We start from the raw sequence: 18,681 nt of genomic DNA, 5'->3' as shown, positions 1-18,681 counted from the left end.
CGCATGAAAGAAAGAAATGTGGGTGATGACCTCCTCCTGAGCCTCGGTAGGGCTGAGAGTGTACAGCACACGAAGAACCCTGGATAAATAAAATTTTACTGCTCCTGCTGCAACCACGCGCCTTCTCATTTAATGCTCACATCCTGCAAGCCAAGAGGGTGAGGATGGCTGCCTCCGTTAGACAAGTGAAAAGTGCAAAACTGAGGTGCACCAGTGAGTCGCCGCCAGGTTCGGAGCTAGGTCCTCCCGCCAGGTCCGTCCAGGAACTGAACCACGAGCCCCAGAAGTCAGTGCGACGGGAGCGCTTGGCTGCTCTCTCGAAGTTAGGCCTGCGCAGCGGCGGCGAGTCGTACACTCGGGCAGACTACAAGTTCCGGGAAGCAGCGCGGCGCAACCCAAGTCGAAAAGGTTTGCGCCTGCGCGGCGCGGGCGGGGCCTCTAGGGCGGAGCGGCCACCATCTTGGAACGGGAGGCGGAGCAGAGCTGACTGGGAGCGACCGAGCGGGCCGCCGCCGCCGCCATGAACCCCGAATAGTGAGTGAGCCCCGCCCGCGCCGCCCGGGGCAGCCTCGATCCCGAGTACGGGGCTATAAGCTTACCGGGGTGTCTGGCCTGGGTCAGGGCGGCGCAGCGCCCCTACATCCGGGTCCCTCTTCCGCTGACCCCCCCCCCACATCCGGGTCCTGCCCCTCCCCCTGTGGGCCCCGGGACCCCGGCTCCACACCCCGAGTCCTGGCACCCGCAGCCCAGGGGCGGTGGCCCTGAGGGGCAGCACCTGCAGTCGGGGGCACCGGTCCTACTAGGCCTTCTCGGTCAGGTGACTCCGCAGCTCCAGTCTCTCCAGGCCTCAGTTTCCCCACCTGCTGCTTGACTACAGTCCCGGTGGTTTGCAGCCTGTCGGAATAATCCCGGGGCCCTGGTTCAGACTTGGGCGCTTTAGGCCCTGTTGTGAATCGTTCTGCCCTTCGTTTTCTTCTGGAGTCGGGCTCCCCGGGCCGACCTGACGCGGGAGGCCCGGAGCGCCACTCGGCTCGCGTCCCCTTGAGGTCCTCCCCTCCGGAGCTGCCGCCTCGCCCTTGTCTGGGCCCCGCTGCTCTGTTGTTCCTGGTAGTCCGTCCTTTCCTGCCCTCTCACCTTTGCTTAGCCCTCCAGCGCCACCGTCACACCTTTTCCTTCCGTTGTCAAACTGTGGAGAAGTTTAGGGGAATGTGGGATTTGCTTTTCCCTTTGCAGTGGGATTCTGTAGTCCTTAGACTCCTCACTTCTTGGTCACCTCCCCCTGCGGGTGGGTGGACCACATCTCACGCCCTGCACTTCTAGTTTTCCCCAAGTATCAGTTATCTTCTTCCTCTTTTGCCACTTCCTTTTTCTCCTCCAGCTCCAGGCCTCAGATTTCCTTGGGGAAGGGTGAAGCTCTGAGCCGAATTAGGAGGGGGAACAGAGAAGGGAACCGGCAGGCCCTCAAAGAGACTGGAGTCTGACAGGCCTGGTTTCAAGTCTCAGAGTTGTCAGCTGTGTAACTTAGGGCAAGTCACTTCCCTTCTTTGACCTCTGGTTTCCCCATTAGTTTGGGAATAAGGACACTGACTTCCTTGGACTGTCAGGGATTTAACAAGAGATGCACTTGAAGTACTTTTCACAGAGCCAGTCACAGCTCAGTAAGTACTAAGTGCTGTTATCATTGCCACTTGTTGACCAACTCTTTTTGGTGACTTCACATCAGGCTCTTTACATTGCTTTTTCACTTATTTAGTTCTGGGATGGGCCTTAGTTTCCACTTCTGGGGACTCCCTGCCTAGATGGGTATACTCAGGGCACAGTGGGGGTTCCCTAAATAGCTCCTAGTGGACAGAACCACAGTTTGTCAGGAATCAGGGTAGGATGCCAGCTTTGTCACTGATTGCAATTCTTGACAAGTCATGTTCCTCTTTGTCTCAGTTTCCTTTTCCATCAAGTGGGACTTAGCAAGCTGAGGGTGCTATGTATGGGTTAGATTATTTTGGGGAGGGGAGTGTTTGAATTCTAATAACTGGTGAGCATTATAGTGCACCATATCAAGACATGCTTTATGGTGTGGGGGGAATGCTATAATAGTGACTTCAGGATGATGGCAGCTGGGCTTCCTGCCTTCCTTCACACCTTCCTGTCTTTTTTCTCCAGTGACTACCTGTTTAAGCTACTTTTGATTGGTGACTCGGGCGTGGGCAAGTCATGCCTGCTCCTGCGGTTTGCTGTGAGTAAGAAGCCTCCCATACCATCTATCTGGGGTCCTGGCTGAGGACTGGGGCAAGGAGAAACAAGGGAACTAAGGATGAGGTTGCAGCATCTGCTAGCAGTGCAGCGCATCTGACTGAACAAGGGCACAGGGTTGGCAAGTTGGGGTGCTCAGAACAGGAGCTTGGCAGCTAGGAGCCCAGCCAGGACAGAGAGCTGCAGGGACAATTTCCATATAGGAAAAGGCCCATTCACCAAGGCCTTTTCACTGGCCCCAACCTTCCAGGATGACACATACACAGAGAGCTACATCAGCACCATTGGAGTGGACTTCAAGATCCGAACCATTGAGCTGGATGGCAAAACCATCAAACTTCAGATTGTGAGTGTGGTTCCTCCCCAGTCCCTGGGACAGAGGCATGTGTCTTAGAAGGGGAGGACTCAGACTGACCAGCCCCTCTCCCTACTGTGTCGTAGTGGGACACGGCCGGTCAGGAACGATTCCGGACCATCACTTCCAGCTACTATCGGGGGGCTCATGGCATCATCGTGGTGTATGACGTCACTGACCAGGTACTCCCAGCTTTGCCTCCTTGGGTTTAAGATTTTGACTCTTGTTTTTTATTCTTCTGTCTTCTCTTTGCCGATGCTCCCCAGAAAGGGGAAGCATTTATATTCAAACTTACTTCACAAGGAGTGGAATGGCCACAAAAATGATCCTCTCACAGCCCTGCTGCAGGGTCTTGGCAGAACCAGGCCTCACACTTCCTCCCACCACCTCATTCTAGACCTTCCAGTCACCTGTTTTGTGGGGGTTTAGTCAGCTGATTGGCCACTGTGCTGGGCCCATGGCTTCCTATGTGAAGAACAATTGAAGGGGGAACAATTGAAGGGCCTTAGATAAGGAAGTGAGGGAGCTCTAAGCTTAGGGCCCAGAGGTCCAGGAACTCTGTGTCTGCTACAGTGACTTCAGTCACATGTCACTAGAAGTAGAGGTGGATGGCAGCAGGCAGAATTAAGCCTACAATGTCTTTTACTTTACAGAATCAATCATAGCCTTAGAGTTGCTTTTTTTTTTTTTTTTGATAAGAGGTCTTGCTCTGTTATCCAGGCTGTGACCTCCTAGGCTCAAGTGATCCTCCTGCCTCAGCCTTCTGAGTAGCTGGAACTATAGACTATAGTGTGTGACTGTCTGGCTTCATATTGCCTTTTAATGCTAGTAAGAGATCTATGTCATGTTCCCATCTTACAAATGAGGACCTGGGTTCAGGATGGTGAGGTGTCTCGCTTAGGGCCCTGCGGCTAGTACAGTGGCAGAGGCAGAAAGCCTAGTCTCTGGATCCCACCTGCTTTTTTTTTCTACCAAACCTTGTTGTTTAATAGGGGCCAGGCCCTGGAGACATGAGAGTTTACATCAGCGTCGAGCTGAGAGAGTCCCTGCTCTGAGGAGCAGTAGGGCTTTTCTGCTCACCAAGGATTCATGCCACTTATTGTGGACAACAAGCTGGGGGGTAAGCTGGATGGACCTAGGCCCTCCTGACTGACTGCCAAATGCAGTGACCTTGTTTTACTTCTCACCCTGATTGACCTCCTGTGACTTTTAACTCCATTCTCTTCTCTCTTCTTGGAAAGTGGACTATCGATATTGCTCCACCTTCTACTTTACACACACTCATATCACTGAATTCCACCTCAAGCCCCTTCAGTGTTTTTTATGGTTTATTCTGTATTGTCCCCCAGTTTCATATTTTCTGCTTTCTGACTCTGGCTCTGGCTTCCTCCTTACTATCCCACATGGTTCTGGCCAGTTCTTTGATTTGGCTTCTGTCTTGTCTTCTGAGATGTCTGTTCAGCTTTCACTGTAGATACCCTCCTTTTTGTCTGTGCTTGTGCTGGCACTTGGTGTCTGTGTTAATTCAAATCTCACTATTTTACCTAGTTAACTTAAGGGTGCGGTCTGTGTTTCCATATGAGGAAACTCACTTGGAGAGGTGTTAAGTAACTTGCCCCTGATCTCCCAGTCAGGAAGGGCAAAGCCAAGGTTGACACCCAGGGTTCCTAGCTTTAAGCATAACCTTTCCTGCCCTTGATACCTCTCCTCAGCCTCAGATATTTGCAGAACTCAGATGTCCAATATTGGCCTCATGTTCTCTCCCCAAATCCTCTCCTGCATCTTTATCTTTGTAACAGAATCCCTGTCAGAAAACTCTTCCCTCCCCCATCCAGTCTGTCTCAAGGCCCCTTTATTCTCTCACCATTATGTCTTTCAAATTTGTCCCCTCATAATAATAGCAGTGATGAGGATAATAGCCTTACTTGCTAATTAAGCACTTGTTTATGAGACAGGCTTGTATTCATTCTTTCATGCAAACAACAGCCTTGCCGGTAGGTACTATTTTATTCAAAAAAAGAAACTGAGGCTCACAGAGGTCACGTGATATACCTAAAGTCCCAAAGTAAATGTCTAAGCCAGGGCTTCACCCAGGACGACCTGATGCTGGGCCTATGTGCTCCCCCACTGCACTCCACATCTTTTCTGAATTATAGCAACCACCTTCCAGTTGGTCTCTGTCTTCTTGCTGATTCTCTGGTCTCCACATCCTGTCTGGACCATTTTCCCAGAACAGGTTTGATCCTGCAGCTTCTGCAAGAGACCCCCCACTGGCTCCTGGTGTTCCCAGTCTTATCCAGGCTAACACCCTTTGAACTCTGGCCTGCCTGCTCCTCTCCTCCCCAACTCAGGGCTGTGTCCTGGTAACATCCCACTTCTCCCCGCTCCCTAAAGACACCATGCCTTCCTGGTCTGTGACCTGGCACATGCTCTCTCCATAGCTGGCACCTTTCCTGCAGAAGGCCATTTGGTACCTACAGGCTGAAGTCAGAGACAATCCTGGGGCTCCCCAGCACCTGCCTTCCATTCCTATCTTGCCTTGTGTATGTCCTGTTCTGTTCCTCCATTGTCCTCTGAATGCCTTAGGGAAGGCCCAGGGATGAGTTCTGTCTTTGTCCCCTCAGAAGAGAAGCAGCTCTAGCTTGAACATTTAGCCTAGAAGTTCTGCCCTTTGACTTGGTGGGTCTCAAGCTGCTCGGAGAGTCTAAGGCCCAGTGATGAGGATCTTGGTGCAGAAATAGGAAAAGTGTTCAGCTCTGCACCCTCAAAAGGCTCCCCTTTAAAGACCTCCACCTCCCACTAGGCTCCAAGCCCATAAGGGTTTTTAAGACATATCTACCTGTCACACTCTGACCTACCTCTGTCCTGCTGCCATTGGCTCCCACACATGGTTAGGCCTGGAAGTGGCTCAGAGAGAGCTGCTGGAGGCACAGCCGGATGGCAGGCAACGTGGCTGTGTTGGGCCTGGATTTTGGGGTCCCAGATGGAGAACAGCAGGAGAGGGGGCTTCTTTCTGGATCCTTGAGCCCATAGCTCTCATCTCTCCCTGAAAGGATTCTTGTTTACAGGCCTGGAGAGGGGTGGGAGTTGGGAAATCAATAACTTTGGACCCTGGGCCCTCTAGGAATCCTATGCCAACGTGAAGCAGTGGCTGCAGGAGATTGACCGCTATGCCAGTGAGAATGTCAATAAACTCCTCGTGGGCAACAAGAGTGACCTCACCACCAAAAAGGTGGTGGACAACACCACAGCTAAGGTGAGCAGGCCCAGGCCAGGCCATCCAGGGGTTTGGGGCCTGCTGCCTCTCACCCTTCTCTCCCCTCCTCCTCTCTCCTCTCCCCTTGTCAGGAGTTTGCAGACTCCCTGGGCATCCCCTTCCTGGAGACAAGTGCCAAGAATGCCACCAATGTGGAGCAGGCGTTCATGACCATGGCTGCTGAGATCAAAAAGCGGATGGGGCCAGGCGCAGCCTCAGGGGGCGAACGGCCCAACCTCAAGATTGACAGCACCCCTGTGAAGCCAGCTGGTGGTGGCTGTTGCTAGGAGGGGCACTTGGGGTAGAACAGGAAGGGGCACCTTCTCCAGATGATGCCCCTGGAGGGAGCAAGAGGTGCCTCCCTCTGCCTCTCCAGGGGCACTTGAGTCTGTGGCTTTGGGGTGTCCTGGGCTCCCCACCTCCCTCTGGCCCATCTGCCTGCTGCCCTGAGCCCCAGTTCTGTCAGGGCCCCCAAGGGAGTTCATGCAGGACCTGTGACTTGGGTGGGGGTGGGGGGCTGCTCTGCTGCTGCCTCTAGGTACCTTGAAAAGATGCCCCACCATGCACCTTCCTTTGGAACGAAGGCTCTGTCTCCCCACCCCCATGTATGCTGCACTGGGTTTCTCTTCTCTTCCTTCTCTCCCACCTTCCCAAGAGCTGAGGGCTTCCCTGGCCTTTGCTGCCCATGGCTACAGTCAGTGCCTGAGGCCAGCAGTGTGGCCAGGGGATCCAGGACCTGGGATCCAGAGCCCTGGGCCGGAACTCAGGATGGGCATGGGGGTCGCAGGGGCCCAGCAGCCCACTCTTTCCCTGCCTCCCTTCACCCCTCCCACACTCACAGCTCCAGCCGTCCAGCTGCAGTGGGGATAGAGTATGGCTTGGGCAGGTGGGTGGGCGGCTGCACTGGGCCTATGTCTTGAGCCCATAGGGAGCCTGCTCCTGCCTCCCCCTGCCCTGCCAGAGGCAGGCCTATGCGCTGCCTGCCCACCGTGCCCCTTTGTCCCTGTGGCAGGCGGAGGCGGAAGGCCCACCGTGCCAGAGGCCAGGCACCAGCCTTAACCCTCACTCTGCCAGCACCTCTTCCCCATCCTTGAGGCAGCACATCAGGCTTATTCTCCCATCCCTCAAAGCCTAAGAGGGCAGAACCTCATCCTGTGTTGCTACTTCTCTGGGAAATATGGGTGCAACCCAGGGTTGGGGGTCTCTCTGTTCACCCCTTCCAAACCCAGGATCCTGACCCCCTTGCCCTCTGGCACAGCTTCTTCCTGCAGAAAACAAATCTGGTCTCTACCTAAGAAGCCATGTCCCTTGTGCTGTCTCTTGCCTGTCCCACCCAAACTGTGCCCTGCCATCCCCTCCCCTTCAGCTTGTATTTAAATCCCTGAGCTGCCCCTTGGGTGGGGAGGCCTACTCCCAGGTTCCCCTCTGGTGTTATGTCAGGCATTTTGCAAGGAAAAGCCACTTGGGGAAAGATGGAAAAGGACAAAAAAAAAAAAAAACAATAAATCTCACTGGCCCTCCGGTGAGCTGAGGGTTTTTGCAAGGAAGTTGTGGTGGCTGTGTGTGGTCTGTCATGGGAGACATGAGATGTGGAACTGCATCTCGCTGTAGTGAGGTACACAGGGGTCTTAGCTTGAACTCTCTGTCCAGGGTTACTGGCAAAAGACCTTGACCCACATACTGGGGCCAGGAAAGCTGCCTGCTTTTGCTGCTGTGGGCTGTCCCCAAGGGCCCAGCACGATTCTGGGAGCAGGCAGGCGGCCATCAGCAAATACCTTTAGCCACCGACAACACCACACGGGGTTGTCTCAAACATGGAGTTGGGCAGAGCCAGGGTCAGGGGGCCGCAGTATACTCTACAGACGTACCCCATCGCACCTGGCTCGCACCACCTCCAGCCCCCCGAGGTTCAGCCCTCTCTCTGGGTGCCTCGGATGGGTCCTTTGCACTTAGGACCTCAGTTTGGCTCCCGCGCTCAGTGAGTGCGCTGTGCAAGGGTAGGGGAGTGTGCCGGTCCAAGTGGGCCGAGGGTGGCCGTGATGGGTTGCTTGTGTGACGGTGGCAGAGATGTACATCCAGGTCTAGGTCTGCATCTTCTTGAGGGTACGTGGCAGTGGACACTTGGGGCGGGGAAGCGGGTCGGGCGGGCCCGGCACGCCGAGCCCGGGCCCCGCCCGAGGCCGGTGCACGGCGGCCCCGCCCCCGGCTCCGCCCCGCCGGCTTCGCGGGCTGGAGAGCGAGGGAGCCGCGGGCGAGGGATCGCAGGATGAGCGATCGCGGCCCGGGCAGCCGGCAGCGGACGAGCCCACCGGCCCGCGCCCCGCGCCCTCCACGGCCCCGCGGCCCGGGTCCCGGCCGCGCCGCCAGCGTCCTTCGAGCCCCTCGGGCCATGCCCGGTCGGCCCTAAGCGCGGGCCGGGGGGCGTCCCCTTGCGCCCAGACCCCGCGCTGGCGCCCCCCGGGCCACCGCCCGGCGCGGGGGCCATGGCGTTCACCTTCGCCGCGTTCTGCTACATGCTCACCCTGGTGCTGTGCGCCTCCCTCATCTTCTTTGTCATCTGGCACGTAAGGCTGGTCGGGGGCTGGGGGCGGGGTGGGGGGCAGGGGGGCACACGGAGCGGGAGGGGGCTTGGGTGGATGGCCTCAGAACCCTGGGGAAACTCGGAGCCTCCTCCGCTATCCCCCATCCGTCGACTTCTGTTCGCCCCCATTAATACCCCCCAGCGTCGGCTTCCTTCCCGGTGGGGCCCCTTTCTCCACCGCCCCCGCCTGTCTGTGGGTATGTCAGTCGGTCCCTGACCCCCCTTCCTTCCTTTGCCCTATCTTAATGGTGGGTTGGGGGATGGAAGTCTGGAATTCTTGTTCCTTCTCCTCCTGCCCCCTCAATCTAGCCACCCCCGTTTGTCCGTCAGGCAGTTTGTCTGTCTGTTGCTCACCCCCCCCCCTTGGGTTTTTCCAGCGGGAGTGGTGGAGCCGGTTGCTATGGCAACTGCATCTGTTTACAGGACCCACATCTCTGAGCCAATTAACCCTTTCCCTTCACGGCCCCCTCTCTGACCAAGGAAGGGGCTCTAAGCAGCTCCAGAAACCTAGCTCCCACCGCAGCTCATTTTGGGTACCCCTCTGCCCAGGTTTCTGCTCCACTTTCCAGCTTCCTTCTTATTTCTGCTCCCACATCCCCTTTGTCTTGTGCTTACCTACCTGGTCTGCCCCTCACCCTGGCCTAGCTTCACACCTGGTTTTTCAGAATGTCCCTGTCTCATCCCTCATCCTGCTTTCTCTGAGAGGGTCCCTCTAGCTCATCCTCTCTGGGGCCCTCTCAAGGGCCTTCTCTACTGGGCCCCCTTCCCCTCACTACAGAACTATCAGTCAGCCTCCAGCTTATTGTTGGGGTCAGGGCCCCCCTTTTCAGCCCTCTCTCCTCCTCTGGCCCCTGAGGTTTCTGTCCCACTGGGACCCCTCCAGTCCTGTCTGTAGCAGCCACTGACACCTCCTGCTCACCTCCAGCGCATGCAGCCCTGATCTTCATTCCCTTCCCTTCCGGGATCCTCTTGCCCCTCTCCAAGCCTTCTCCCTGTACTCCTTCCCATCGTCGTCCTTCCTCTCTTCCTCCAGTTGCCTCACCTGCCTCTTTCCTACTCTTCCTACTTCCTCTCTCTTTTTCTGGGACCTGCTGCCTGCTCCATGGTTCTCCTTGCACTCTCCTCCCAGCTCTCCCTTTGCCACCTGCCACTCCGCTGCCTTCCTCTTTCACATCAGGATTCAATTGACTCTGCTGCACCCCTGCTGTGAGAGGACTGAGCCCCCATAGGCACATCCAGACCTGCACCCCATTTCCAGCACCCTCCTGCTGTTGCTTCTCTCTCACTCTGGGTCTCCCAGTGGCTATTTCTTTTTTCTCCCTCCTTCCTTCCTTTCAGAGCCTTGGACAGTCTTGTGGGTGAGAGGAGGCTTGGGTCCTAAGGAGTGGAAGGAATTGGGGACCACAGCCTGGGGAACATAAGGATAGCCAGCTGCTAGAATTTTAAAAAAAAAAAAAAAAAAAAAAAAAACTTTCAGCCCCCTGCCCCAGGGGATTCTCAGAGTCCCTTCATCCAACACACCGATGTCAATTCAGGCACTGGGAGGCTCTGAGGGAGTCAAGGATACATAAGAATCAGACTTTGCCCTTGTGGAGTGACCTGGCTGAGAGGAAGGTCCTGAGTTTTGAAGTAACACCTTTGTTCATTCAAGAAATATTTATGGAGCACCTACTATGTAAGAGGCAGTGTTTGCTCAGCCATTTAGCTGGGTGATCTTAGCAAGCCATTCATCCAGAGTCTGTTACCTTGTCAGTGAAGTGCTTTAGACATCAGTGCCCAGAGTGAAGTGGCTAAGAGGGAAGGGGGCAGGAGGTGTGGTCCTTCATCCAAAGCTGGTAAGAACTAGAACCTTCCAGGGCAGGACCCCAGATCCTGCTCCAGCCCCTGAACCTAGGTTCCACTGGTTGCTAGGCAACCCTGGTGGTGAGTGACGCGTGTCAGCTGTCACCGTGGGGGATTGTTTGTTCCAGGGGGCTGAGTCAGCACCAGGCAGCCTGAGGGGTGGGAGGTGCGACACCGGCTGCCTGCTGGTGGTGCCAGCTTGGGGGCAGACAGACGGCACCCTTCCGCTCCCTGCTGGACCCTGTCGCTATGCCTATCAGTCAGGCTGCTGCCCAGAGTCAATGATGGGTTGGGGGAGGAGCTCCAGATGGCCCCAGCTCCCTTTAGGAAGCCCATGTTCTTTCCCTTTGAGCTGTCTGGGGTCTGGGATATTTGGGGGTGGTGGGACTGCTGCCTCAAGCTGATGGGGAGGAAACCTCAGCAGCTCCTCTGCTAGCTTCTCTCAGGTCTGGGCTATCATCCTCTTAAACACCTACTCCCCTCAGAAATTTCCCACCAGTGAGGACACTGCCACCAACCAGACACCCCAAGAGAAGACATCTTGTTCCCCTCTGTCTTACTTCCCCTGCTGTGTGCACCCTTTGGAGTCTGGCTCCTGGAGAACTGTAGAATCTGCCTACACCTCCCCTTCTTCACTGCCACTCTCCTCAGACCACCAAGCACCCCTCCCCAGATACTCAACAATCCCCTTACTGCTCTGGCCTGAGTATGACAAAGTGATCAGTACTTGTAACTCTACAAACAGACTGGCCTTGGACAGGATACTTAACTTCTGTCTTAGCTTCCTCATCTGCAAAACAAATGAATATAATATTAGCACTTAAGTCATTAGGTTGTTGCAAGCAGTCAGTGAGCTAATAAGTAAAGCTCAAGGATGGAAGTCTTGTTTAGCCAGCCTGTGCCCCACCCCCGAGACCTCAGCCTAACTACCCTACTTTGCCACAAATGACTCCCCTTACTCTTGTGTTCAAACCCAAACACCTGGGTCTGGCCTCACAGGAAACCCAAATCCAGCTCTGCTGATCTCTTCAGCCCCATCTTGCACGATTCCCTCCTTTCTTCCCACTCTCCTCACACTTTCACCCCAGCATCTGAAATGCAGCTTCTTGAATGTTCTTTCAACCCTGTGCCTTTGTACCTGCTAATCCTGCTGCTTGGACTGCTTTTCTCTCATTTGTTCACCAAACGCCTACTTAGAGTTAGCCTGAATCCCCATCACTCCTGCATGGGGTCTTCCTATACCCCAGGGCCCCATCACTTCTCCCCCCAAAGCTTGGGCTCCTCCCAAGCAGGGGCTGTGTCCCAGGCCTCTGGGATTTTAGTGCTCAGCACAAGGCCCTGTAAAAAGAGGCCATTCTTGGGATATTTGAGAAGAGGCTGTAGTGAACACCACCAAGTTGGGTGTCAGGACACTAGGAGTCCATTCCCGACTGTTGCATGACCAGGCCCTGCCCCTACCTGGGCTTCAGTTTCTCTGTTTTGCAATAACCTCTATATGGCCCGGTCCCTGCATTCCCTGCATACAAATTCCAATCCCAGGGAAGGACGGGTGTGGGAGGCCATCAGTTGCTGCCCTACCCTTGACGGGCACACGCCCCTCCTCCAGATCATAGCCTTTGACGAGCTGCGGACCGACTTCAAGAACCCCATCGACCAGGGGAACCCAGCGCGGGCAGTAAGTGATACATGTGCTGTGCCGAGGTGTGTCCGTCCATCTGTCTTTCCATTTGTCGCGGGTGGCGCAGGGGTGGGAGTGGGGTCGGGGAGGTGCGGTGGGGGGGCCAGCGGCCATACCCCTTTCTCGCTGTCCCCGCCCCCAGCAAACACCTGGCGCGGGCTTCAGGCTAGGGTTCCTCCTGGCGGGGCAGCAGTTGCCAGGCTCTGGGCTGTTGCCGTGGCGACGCGGGTGAAGGCCCCTGCATGGTTACTGTCGCCATGGGGACCGCGCGGCTGCTTCCCTGCGGTGTCGGGGATGCAGTAGAGACTGCTCTGCCGCCTTCTGGTGGCCGCGTGCGGAATGGGAGGGAGGCACCCAGATCCTGCTCCCCATCGAGGCCTTTTCCTTCCTCCACAGCGCGAGCGTTTAAAAAACATCGAACGCATCTGCTGCCTCCTGAGGAAGGTCAGTGTCACAGATGTGGCAGAAGGCTCCCAGTGCAGCCCTGCCCCGAGGCTGTGGCCCAGAGCCAGGCCCTCCTCCTTGGGCCTATTTGATTCACTTTATCACCTGAGGGGGTGTGGGAGGCCAGAGGCCTTTTATCCCTGAATTCATGGTGGGTTGGTACCTCCCAGACCCCAACTCCCATCTGCCTTGAAGCTTGGATCTGCCCTGGCACCAGACCGCTGACTTCTCACTCTCACTCCCCAGCTGGTGGTCCCAGAATACTCCATCCATGGCCTCTTCTGTCTGATGTTTCTGTGTGCAGCAGAGTGGGTGACCCTGGGCCTCAACATCCCCCTCCTCTTCTACCACCTCTGGAGGTGAGGGCAGCAGCTGCCTGGGGGAGACTGAGATGGGGGCTGAGGGCTGGGTGCAGGTAATCAGGCCTCTTCCGGTCCCAGGTATTTCCACCGTCCTGCGGATGGCTCTGAGGTCATGTATGATGCGGTCTCCATCATGAATGCTGACATCCTCAACTACTGCCAGAAGGAGTCCTGGTGCAAACTCGCCTTCTACCTGCTCTCCTTCTTCTATTACCTGTACAGGTGAGGCCCTGCCCATGGCAGTCAGAATTTAGGGAATAGATCTTCTAGGGATCATGCTTCCAATCCTAAGATCCTGCCCTTTGAACTTGAGGACTGAGGGCAACCCAGGGTGTGACTGGGTGGGTGGCTGGATTTGCTCAGGACACAGGCTCACTGCCTTATCTTCCCACAGTATGGTTTATACGCTGGTGAGTTTCTAAGGGGGAAGCCGGCCAGGGAGCGAGCCCAGAATGGACCGGACGCCTGTGCACCCCCCCCAGCCCTGCCTCTTGGCTGCAGAGGCCTCAGCCCTGGGGAGGGAGGGGGCACTGGTGCCCCCAGCCTCTCCACTCCCCAAACTGCTGCTGCGGGGACCCCCGCCTTCAGAGCCCTCCCCCTTGGACTAGGGCCAGGCAGAGCTCTAAACAGGGGCAGGGGCTCCTCTGCCAGCCTGTAGTCAGGCATGGCAGTCAGTCCTGGAAGGGGTGGGACTTCTGGCCTGGTCCATTTCGGGGAAAACTTGGGCCCTGCCACCAGGTAGAGCTTGACCCTGGAAATTCTGGGCTGCCCCCCTCCACCCTTACCCTGAGGCTCCCCCTGCAGGTGGGGGCACCCAGACCGGGAATGAGCAGGCTCAGCAGGGGGGCAGCCCATTCCTACTCTGCCCTCCCTGATCCCCAGGCTCCCTCTCCAGCCCTGTCTCCACTTGCCGACCCCAGCCCACCCTGTCTCTTGAACCTATTTTCTATGTTGCCTGGAGGAGTCCGGCACCCCCTCCCCGGCCATTTGTGACAAACTATGAATAAACTACTGCAAACACATGGGCCCTAGTCTGCTCCTGAAGAAGAGATGGGGTGAGATGGTGGGCTGTGGACTGGGTACCCCAGAGCAAATTCCCCAGCACAGCTCATCTTGCCCCTCTAGCCTCAGGCCCCACTGGCCCACTCTCAGATGGATCAGAGGCCTTCCAGGCTTCCTGGACAGCGGCCCCTTCCATCCTCACACTTGTGTATACTGAAACCCTTCCATCTGTGCCAAGGCCACAACCTCTAGGATGCCCTCGCTGGGTCCACCTTCTTCCTAAACAGCCCTAAGTTGGGTCCCCTGACAGTGCAGAGGCCCAGAGGTTGTAGCTTTCCCTCAGGCCCAGAAATGAGGATCACACCAAGTCAAGGAAACCAAATTTTCAATATATGAAAAAACCAGTGCCATCTGGGGCTGGGAGTCATCGGACCAGGTGGAAGGTCAACCAGTATATGATGAGGGGCTGGAAGGCTGCAGCTCCTAGAGTCAGGTAGAGCTGGAGACGCTGCCGAGGGGCTGGACCCCCCACACTGTCAGGGCCCAGAACTGCTGTTCGCAAAGAGCGCACCTGAAAGAAAGGAGTGCTGAGAATGGGTCAGGAGGGGAAGCTTGTCCCCAGCTCTGACCCAGGTGAGGAGGCAAAAGGGGCAGCCCAGACTCACGATGAAGTACATGAGTGCAGATGAGGTCCAGGCCAGTGCCACGTAGTAGCCGTCGCTGCCAAACACCAGCCCTGTGAGCACACTGAGGATCATCCTAGTGGAGGCAGGCAGCAGGTGACCGCAGGGTCCAGGCCTGAGATTGACCCTGCCCACCAAGTTCCTGGGCCCACCCTAGACCCTGCCCACCACCGTGGCCCTTTATTCCCAAGCTGTCCCCACAGGGACCCAGAACCAAAATGGATTTGTAAGATCCAAGGCCTGGATATGAAACCCCTTTTCTTGAATCCCACATATCTTAAATATCTTAAAGGTCACTCAGTTCCTGGGAAGACTGCTGGAAATAACAGTGTCTCTAACAGAGTGGAGCTAGTGGCTAAGATAGAGGAAGGACATGACAGGGCCATACTTCATGGCTATAGCTATATAGACCTAGAACCCACATCTGTAGGCCCCTCCTCCAAGCCCCCTCCACCCAAACACCTCTCCACCAGCCCAAAGATGCTCACCCCACATATTTGTAGCCGCTGTAGGCCAGCAGGTGGAAGGTGCTCAGGTCACTGCGTACGGTGGCCAGGTAAAGGCCCAGGAGAAGAGCCAGCACCTCCATAACCACCCACACCAGTGCTGTGCTTGCACATAGGCCCAGCACCTCTGGAGAGAACCTGTAGCCATGGGAGGGGACAGGTCAGAACCAGTCATCCTGTGGCAGGTGTAAGGATGAGATGAGAGGCTGGGGCAGCAAAGTGTGGGCTGAGACATGGTGCTGGTATCTGGCACAAGTCCTCTAGGGAGGTGGGGAGATGAACCAGGAAGGAGAAAAGGGGGGTTGGCACAGACCTTTTCTGAATTCCCAGTGCCATCCCAGCCAGCAGCACGTAGGTGATGAAGGCCATCGCTGCCAAGAGTCAGAGGGTGGTGGTCAACCTGGGTTCCTCATCCACAGCATCCTTGCTAGGCATTCAAGGCCACTGACATTCCAAGTGCCTCCATATTTTCCCCTGTCTACATATCCCAACACGGTCCAACCTCCACATTTGGTTCCCCAATACCCTGCATAGGATTTCCCTTCTCCAACCAGTCCTCTCCCTGAATAAATGCCATCTGAATCTTCTCCCAGAACCACAAATCACCTTCCCCTCCCCTGCCCCCATGCTAGGAAGCTTGTCATGAGTTTCCTGATGTGTCTCAGAAACCACATCATGGTCTAGGCACAGTGGCACACGCCTGTAATCCCAACAACTGAGGGCCCTAACATAGGAGGAGCACAAGTTTGAGGCCAACCTCAGCAACTTAGCAAAACCCTGTCTCAAAAAGGGCCGGGGATGTAGCTCACTGGTAAACCACCCCTGGGTTCAATCCCCAGTACCCACCCCCAAAACACATCATGAGCCAAGATCATAGTACATCCCAGACAAGATGAGCTTGATTTTTTGCAAGGCTATTAGGGTTAAAATACAGGTTCAGTGGGCAACCCAGGCTGTCCCTAGAGTCCAGGGCCACAGGGATGACCTCATATCAGCCACTGGATGAGCTCTGGCCACCCTCACAACACAGAGAACTCCAAGTTTAACCCTGAGCAGTTTTCACAAGAGCTCAGTGCCAGTGGGGGCTGGGGTTCAGTAGCAATTTAAACCTCATCATTCCTGTCCTCTGTCTCCTATGAAGCAGCAGACTGATGTGCCTCCCAGAAGGCAGTGTCTGGTGTTAGGAAATCAACTCTGCCACCTATAGCTGTGTGGTCTCAAGATACTGAAGTCCCTCTGAGCCTTGGCTTCAATGTGTAACTTGGGGATGCCAGTGCCAGCCTTACACAGTGGCTTTGAGAGGTGCATAGAATGAAGTATGGAAGGACATTTGTCCTTCCTGGAGCACCTGGGTGGACTGCCCTCCCTAGCAGCTTCTCTGGGGACTGACCCCTCTGGAGACATCCTTCTCAGTGTGTCCACTCTGGACCTGGTCCTCTACAGTTAGCAGGGTGGAGAAGTCAGCAGCATAGCTGGCCAGCCACGGCACAGTATGTGTGTCATGTGGATAGGCAGTTGTAGGGACCCAAAAGGGAGCAATTACTTGTTCAAGGGGTTAAGGCAGGCTTCCTGGAGGAGGGAAAGCTGGAATAGGCCTTGGAAGACAAGTACTAATGATGATAACGGCTAGTATTTCCTGTGGGCTCCTATGTGCCAGGGGAGGTGTTGAACACACATCACTTCTCTGAATTTCCACAACAATCCTTTGAGGTAGGGGCTACTACTATTGCTGCTTTACTAAGGAGTGCAAGAACCAGGCTAAAGTCCATAGCTGGAAATGGCAGGGCAAAGCCCAAGGTGCCAAGCTAATGAAGGACATGGTCCACATTAAGAGGCAGAAAGTGCTGTGGGGACACTGAAGGCATATTCAGGAAGTTTCTTACTAGTTACTTCACCCCATCTACCTAGGTTCTAGCAACCACAACACAAAAAGCACCAGACGCAGACATTGGATCAAGTTAAGACTCTCTTCCTGCTCATGCCACAAGGCACTGTGTCTTCCAATCCAGATCAGAGACTCACTAGGGATGTAGAGGTCAGGAGCATTGAGGTCTTGCCGTGGGGGCAGAGGCACATCACGACTGTACTGCACTTCCCAGTTCTGGCAGTGGTGGCAGCAGCCAGGTCAGAAGCAGAAGAGAAAAGAGAGAAGGGAGTTGAGGTCTGGCCAACAGAAGGTGGTGGTGGGGGGGGGTGTTCTGCCCGTTTACCTGGTAGGAAGCTCACCTGGTGTGTGTAAGGGAAGACCAGCAGCCCTAGCTTCTTTGCCACATAGGCTGTGTCCACAGCGAAAAAATACTTGAGTTTGTTCACAGACACAAAACGGTGTAGCTGGGAGGGAAGAGAGGAGGCTGTGGAGGAGCCACATCCAGAGCCTGAGGGTACTCCTGTGTGCTCCTTCCCTGAGGGCCACTATGAAGATCAGGTGGGATCCCAGCCCTCGCCAGAAATCCTGCCACCCCTTTCCCTGGGGGCAGACCACACCTCCTTGTGCACTATGTCCTTTCCGTGAGATGCGATGGAGCTGCCATAGGCCATAGCCACGTTGGCCATTGGGTCCCCAAGCAAGTGGTTGACATTGAAGGCCACCTCGGCTCCTGGGGCTGGGTATCCCCCAGGCTGGCTGGAATAACCACCGCTTGTATCATCAAAGAGGGGAGGGGAATCCGGAGCTGCCCGGGCCCTGTGCTTGGAACCTGTGAATTTGGAAGTACTAGAGTGGGTGAAAGGAATACCAAACCACAGCCCAAAACCCTGCCCTTTCCTCTGGCTGTGCAGCCCCATGTTGAACCTGGGTGCACCAGGCAGTCAGTGACGGAAAATCAAGCTGTGTGAAGGGTAGGTAATTCAGAAACAACTTTGATGAGGAATCCTTTGCGGAAAATCTTTTACTAAGCATAGGCAAAGGAAGAGAGCCTGGAAGTAGCTGTCCACCTGGGGTTTCTGAGCTCCCAACCCAGTCATGGAAAGTGAGCAGAAGTTGCTAGGTGAAGATAACTGGAAAGATATCCCTGCAAGAACAAGGGTAGGAAAAACAACAGCTGGCTATCGAGAGGCACTGAGCGGTGATCATGCCATGGAAAAGGAAGTTTTGGAGAACCCCGGGTTTGACATGGAGATCCAAGCTATTGGGTAGAAAGGACGAAGTCCGGGACGCCTTGCAGTCTTGCAGGACAGAAACCCAAGTGACATTCCCTGCCCTGGGCAGCGGGAACGGCCGCCCCTCTCCCTCAGGGTGAGCGGGCCGCGCCACTGATTTTCCTCCAGTCGGCCAGGCCGCGCCCCGCCCGTCCCACACCTCACGCACCGTGGGCTCCGTAGCCCGAGTGATAAGCCATTGCTGCGACGCTCTCTCTCCCTGAGGGACGGTTGCGCTGCCTCGTGGGTACGATTACTAATAGGGCCGCTGCTTCTCTCCCCGGGCACCGACTGAGGTTACCCAGCGGCCCGACACGTCCCGGAGTTGACCGATTGCGGTCGCCATGTCGGTAGCGTCATGCCATGCCTCCTGCCATTGGCTCTTAGGCGGCTCCGATTCTCCTCTCCCTTCTCTCAATTGGCTACTGGAGAGCCTTAGCTAAAGCAGATTTGGCTGTAGCCAACTTCCGGGCGAGGGATAGGCGGAGCGATTAGAGACGCTCTTAGATTGGATAGTGGGCTTGCTAATTCGAGGCGGGAACAGCCAATAAGTGGAAGGGTGTTGTGAATTATTTCCGCGTCTG

General features: G+C 55.7%; 3 protein-coding genes across 7 annotated transcripts; 2 read left to right on the top strand and 1 right to left on the bottom strand.

Moving 5' to 3' along the window:
* The first annotated feature begins 425 nt into the window (after positions 1-425).
* Rab1b (RAB1B, member RAS oncogene family) lies at positions 426-7,379 on the top strand. The gene is made up of 6 exons (XM_026396573.2): positions 426-534; positions 2,161-2,233; positions 2,501-2,596; positions 2,692-2,787; positions 5,730-5,861; positions 5,954-7,379. The coding sequence occupies exons 1-6, from the start codon at positions 521-523 to the stop codon at positions 6,146-6,148; spliced, it is 606 nt and encodes a 201-aa protein (XP_026252358.1). The 5' UTR covers positions 426-520; the 3' UTR covers positions 6,149-7,379.
* Positions 7,380-8,344: 965 nt separating this feature from the next.
* Cnih2 (cornichon family AMPA receptor auxiliary protein 2) lies at positions 8,345-13,345 on the top strand. Of its 5 annotated transcripts, XM_026396598.2 has the most exons (7): positions 8,345-8,425; positions 11,891-11,959; positions 12,359-12,410; positions 12,517-12,550; positions 12,640-12,765; positions 12,847-12,990; positions 13,163-13,345. In XM_026396598.2, the coding sequence occupies exons 1-7, from the start codon at positions 8,345-8,347 to the stop codon at positions 13,188-13,190; spliced, it is 534 nt and encodes a 177-aa protein (XP_026252383.1). In that variant the 3' UTR covers positions 13,191-13,345. The 5 variants fall into 5 exon arrangements, with proteins under 5 accessions (XP_026252383.1, XP_026252384.1, XP_026252385.1 ...); XM_026396599.2 differs by lacking the exon at positions 12,517-12,550 and having other exon boundaries at positions 12,359-12,406; positions 12,653-12,765; XM_026396600.2 differs by lacking the exons at positions 12,359-12,410; positions 12,517-12,550 and having other exon boundaries at positions 12,653-12,765.
* Positions 13,346-14,138: 793 nt separating this feature from the next.
* On the bottom strand, positions 14,139-18,494 carry Yif1a (Yip1 interacting factor homolog A, membrane trafficking protein). Its single transcript, XM_026396487.1, has 8 exons — positions 18,267-18,494; positions 17,444-17,655; positions 17,186-17,290; positions 16,982-17,060; positions 15,273-15,330; positions 14,942-15,097; positions 14,436-14,529; positions 14,139-14,341 (listed from the first exon to the last, which is right to left on the bottom strand). Exons 1-8 carry the CDS (start codon positions 18,295-18,297, stop codon positions 14,195-14,197), a joined length of 882 nt encoding a protein of 293 aa, XP_026252272.1. The 5' UTR covers positions 18,298-18,494; the 3' UTR covers positions 14,139-14,194.
* Between the last annotated feature and the right edge of the window lie 187 nt (positions 18,495-18,681).

The sequence above is a fragment of the Urocitellus parryii genome, chromosome 4 (assembly GCF_045843805.1).
Source record: "Urocitellus parryii isolate mUroPar1 chromosome 4, mUroPar1.hap1, whole genome shotgun sequence".
In the NCBI taxonomy this organism is placed as follows: Eukaryota; Metazoa; Chordata; class Mammalia; order Rodentia; family Sciuridae; genus Urocitellus; species Urocitellus parryii.
Note: the sequence above shows the minus strand (reverse complement) of the source record. Positions and strands in the feature narration are given on the sequence as shown.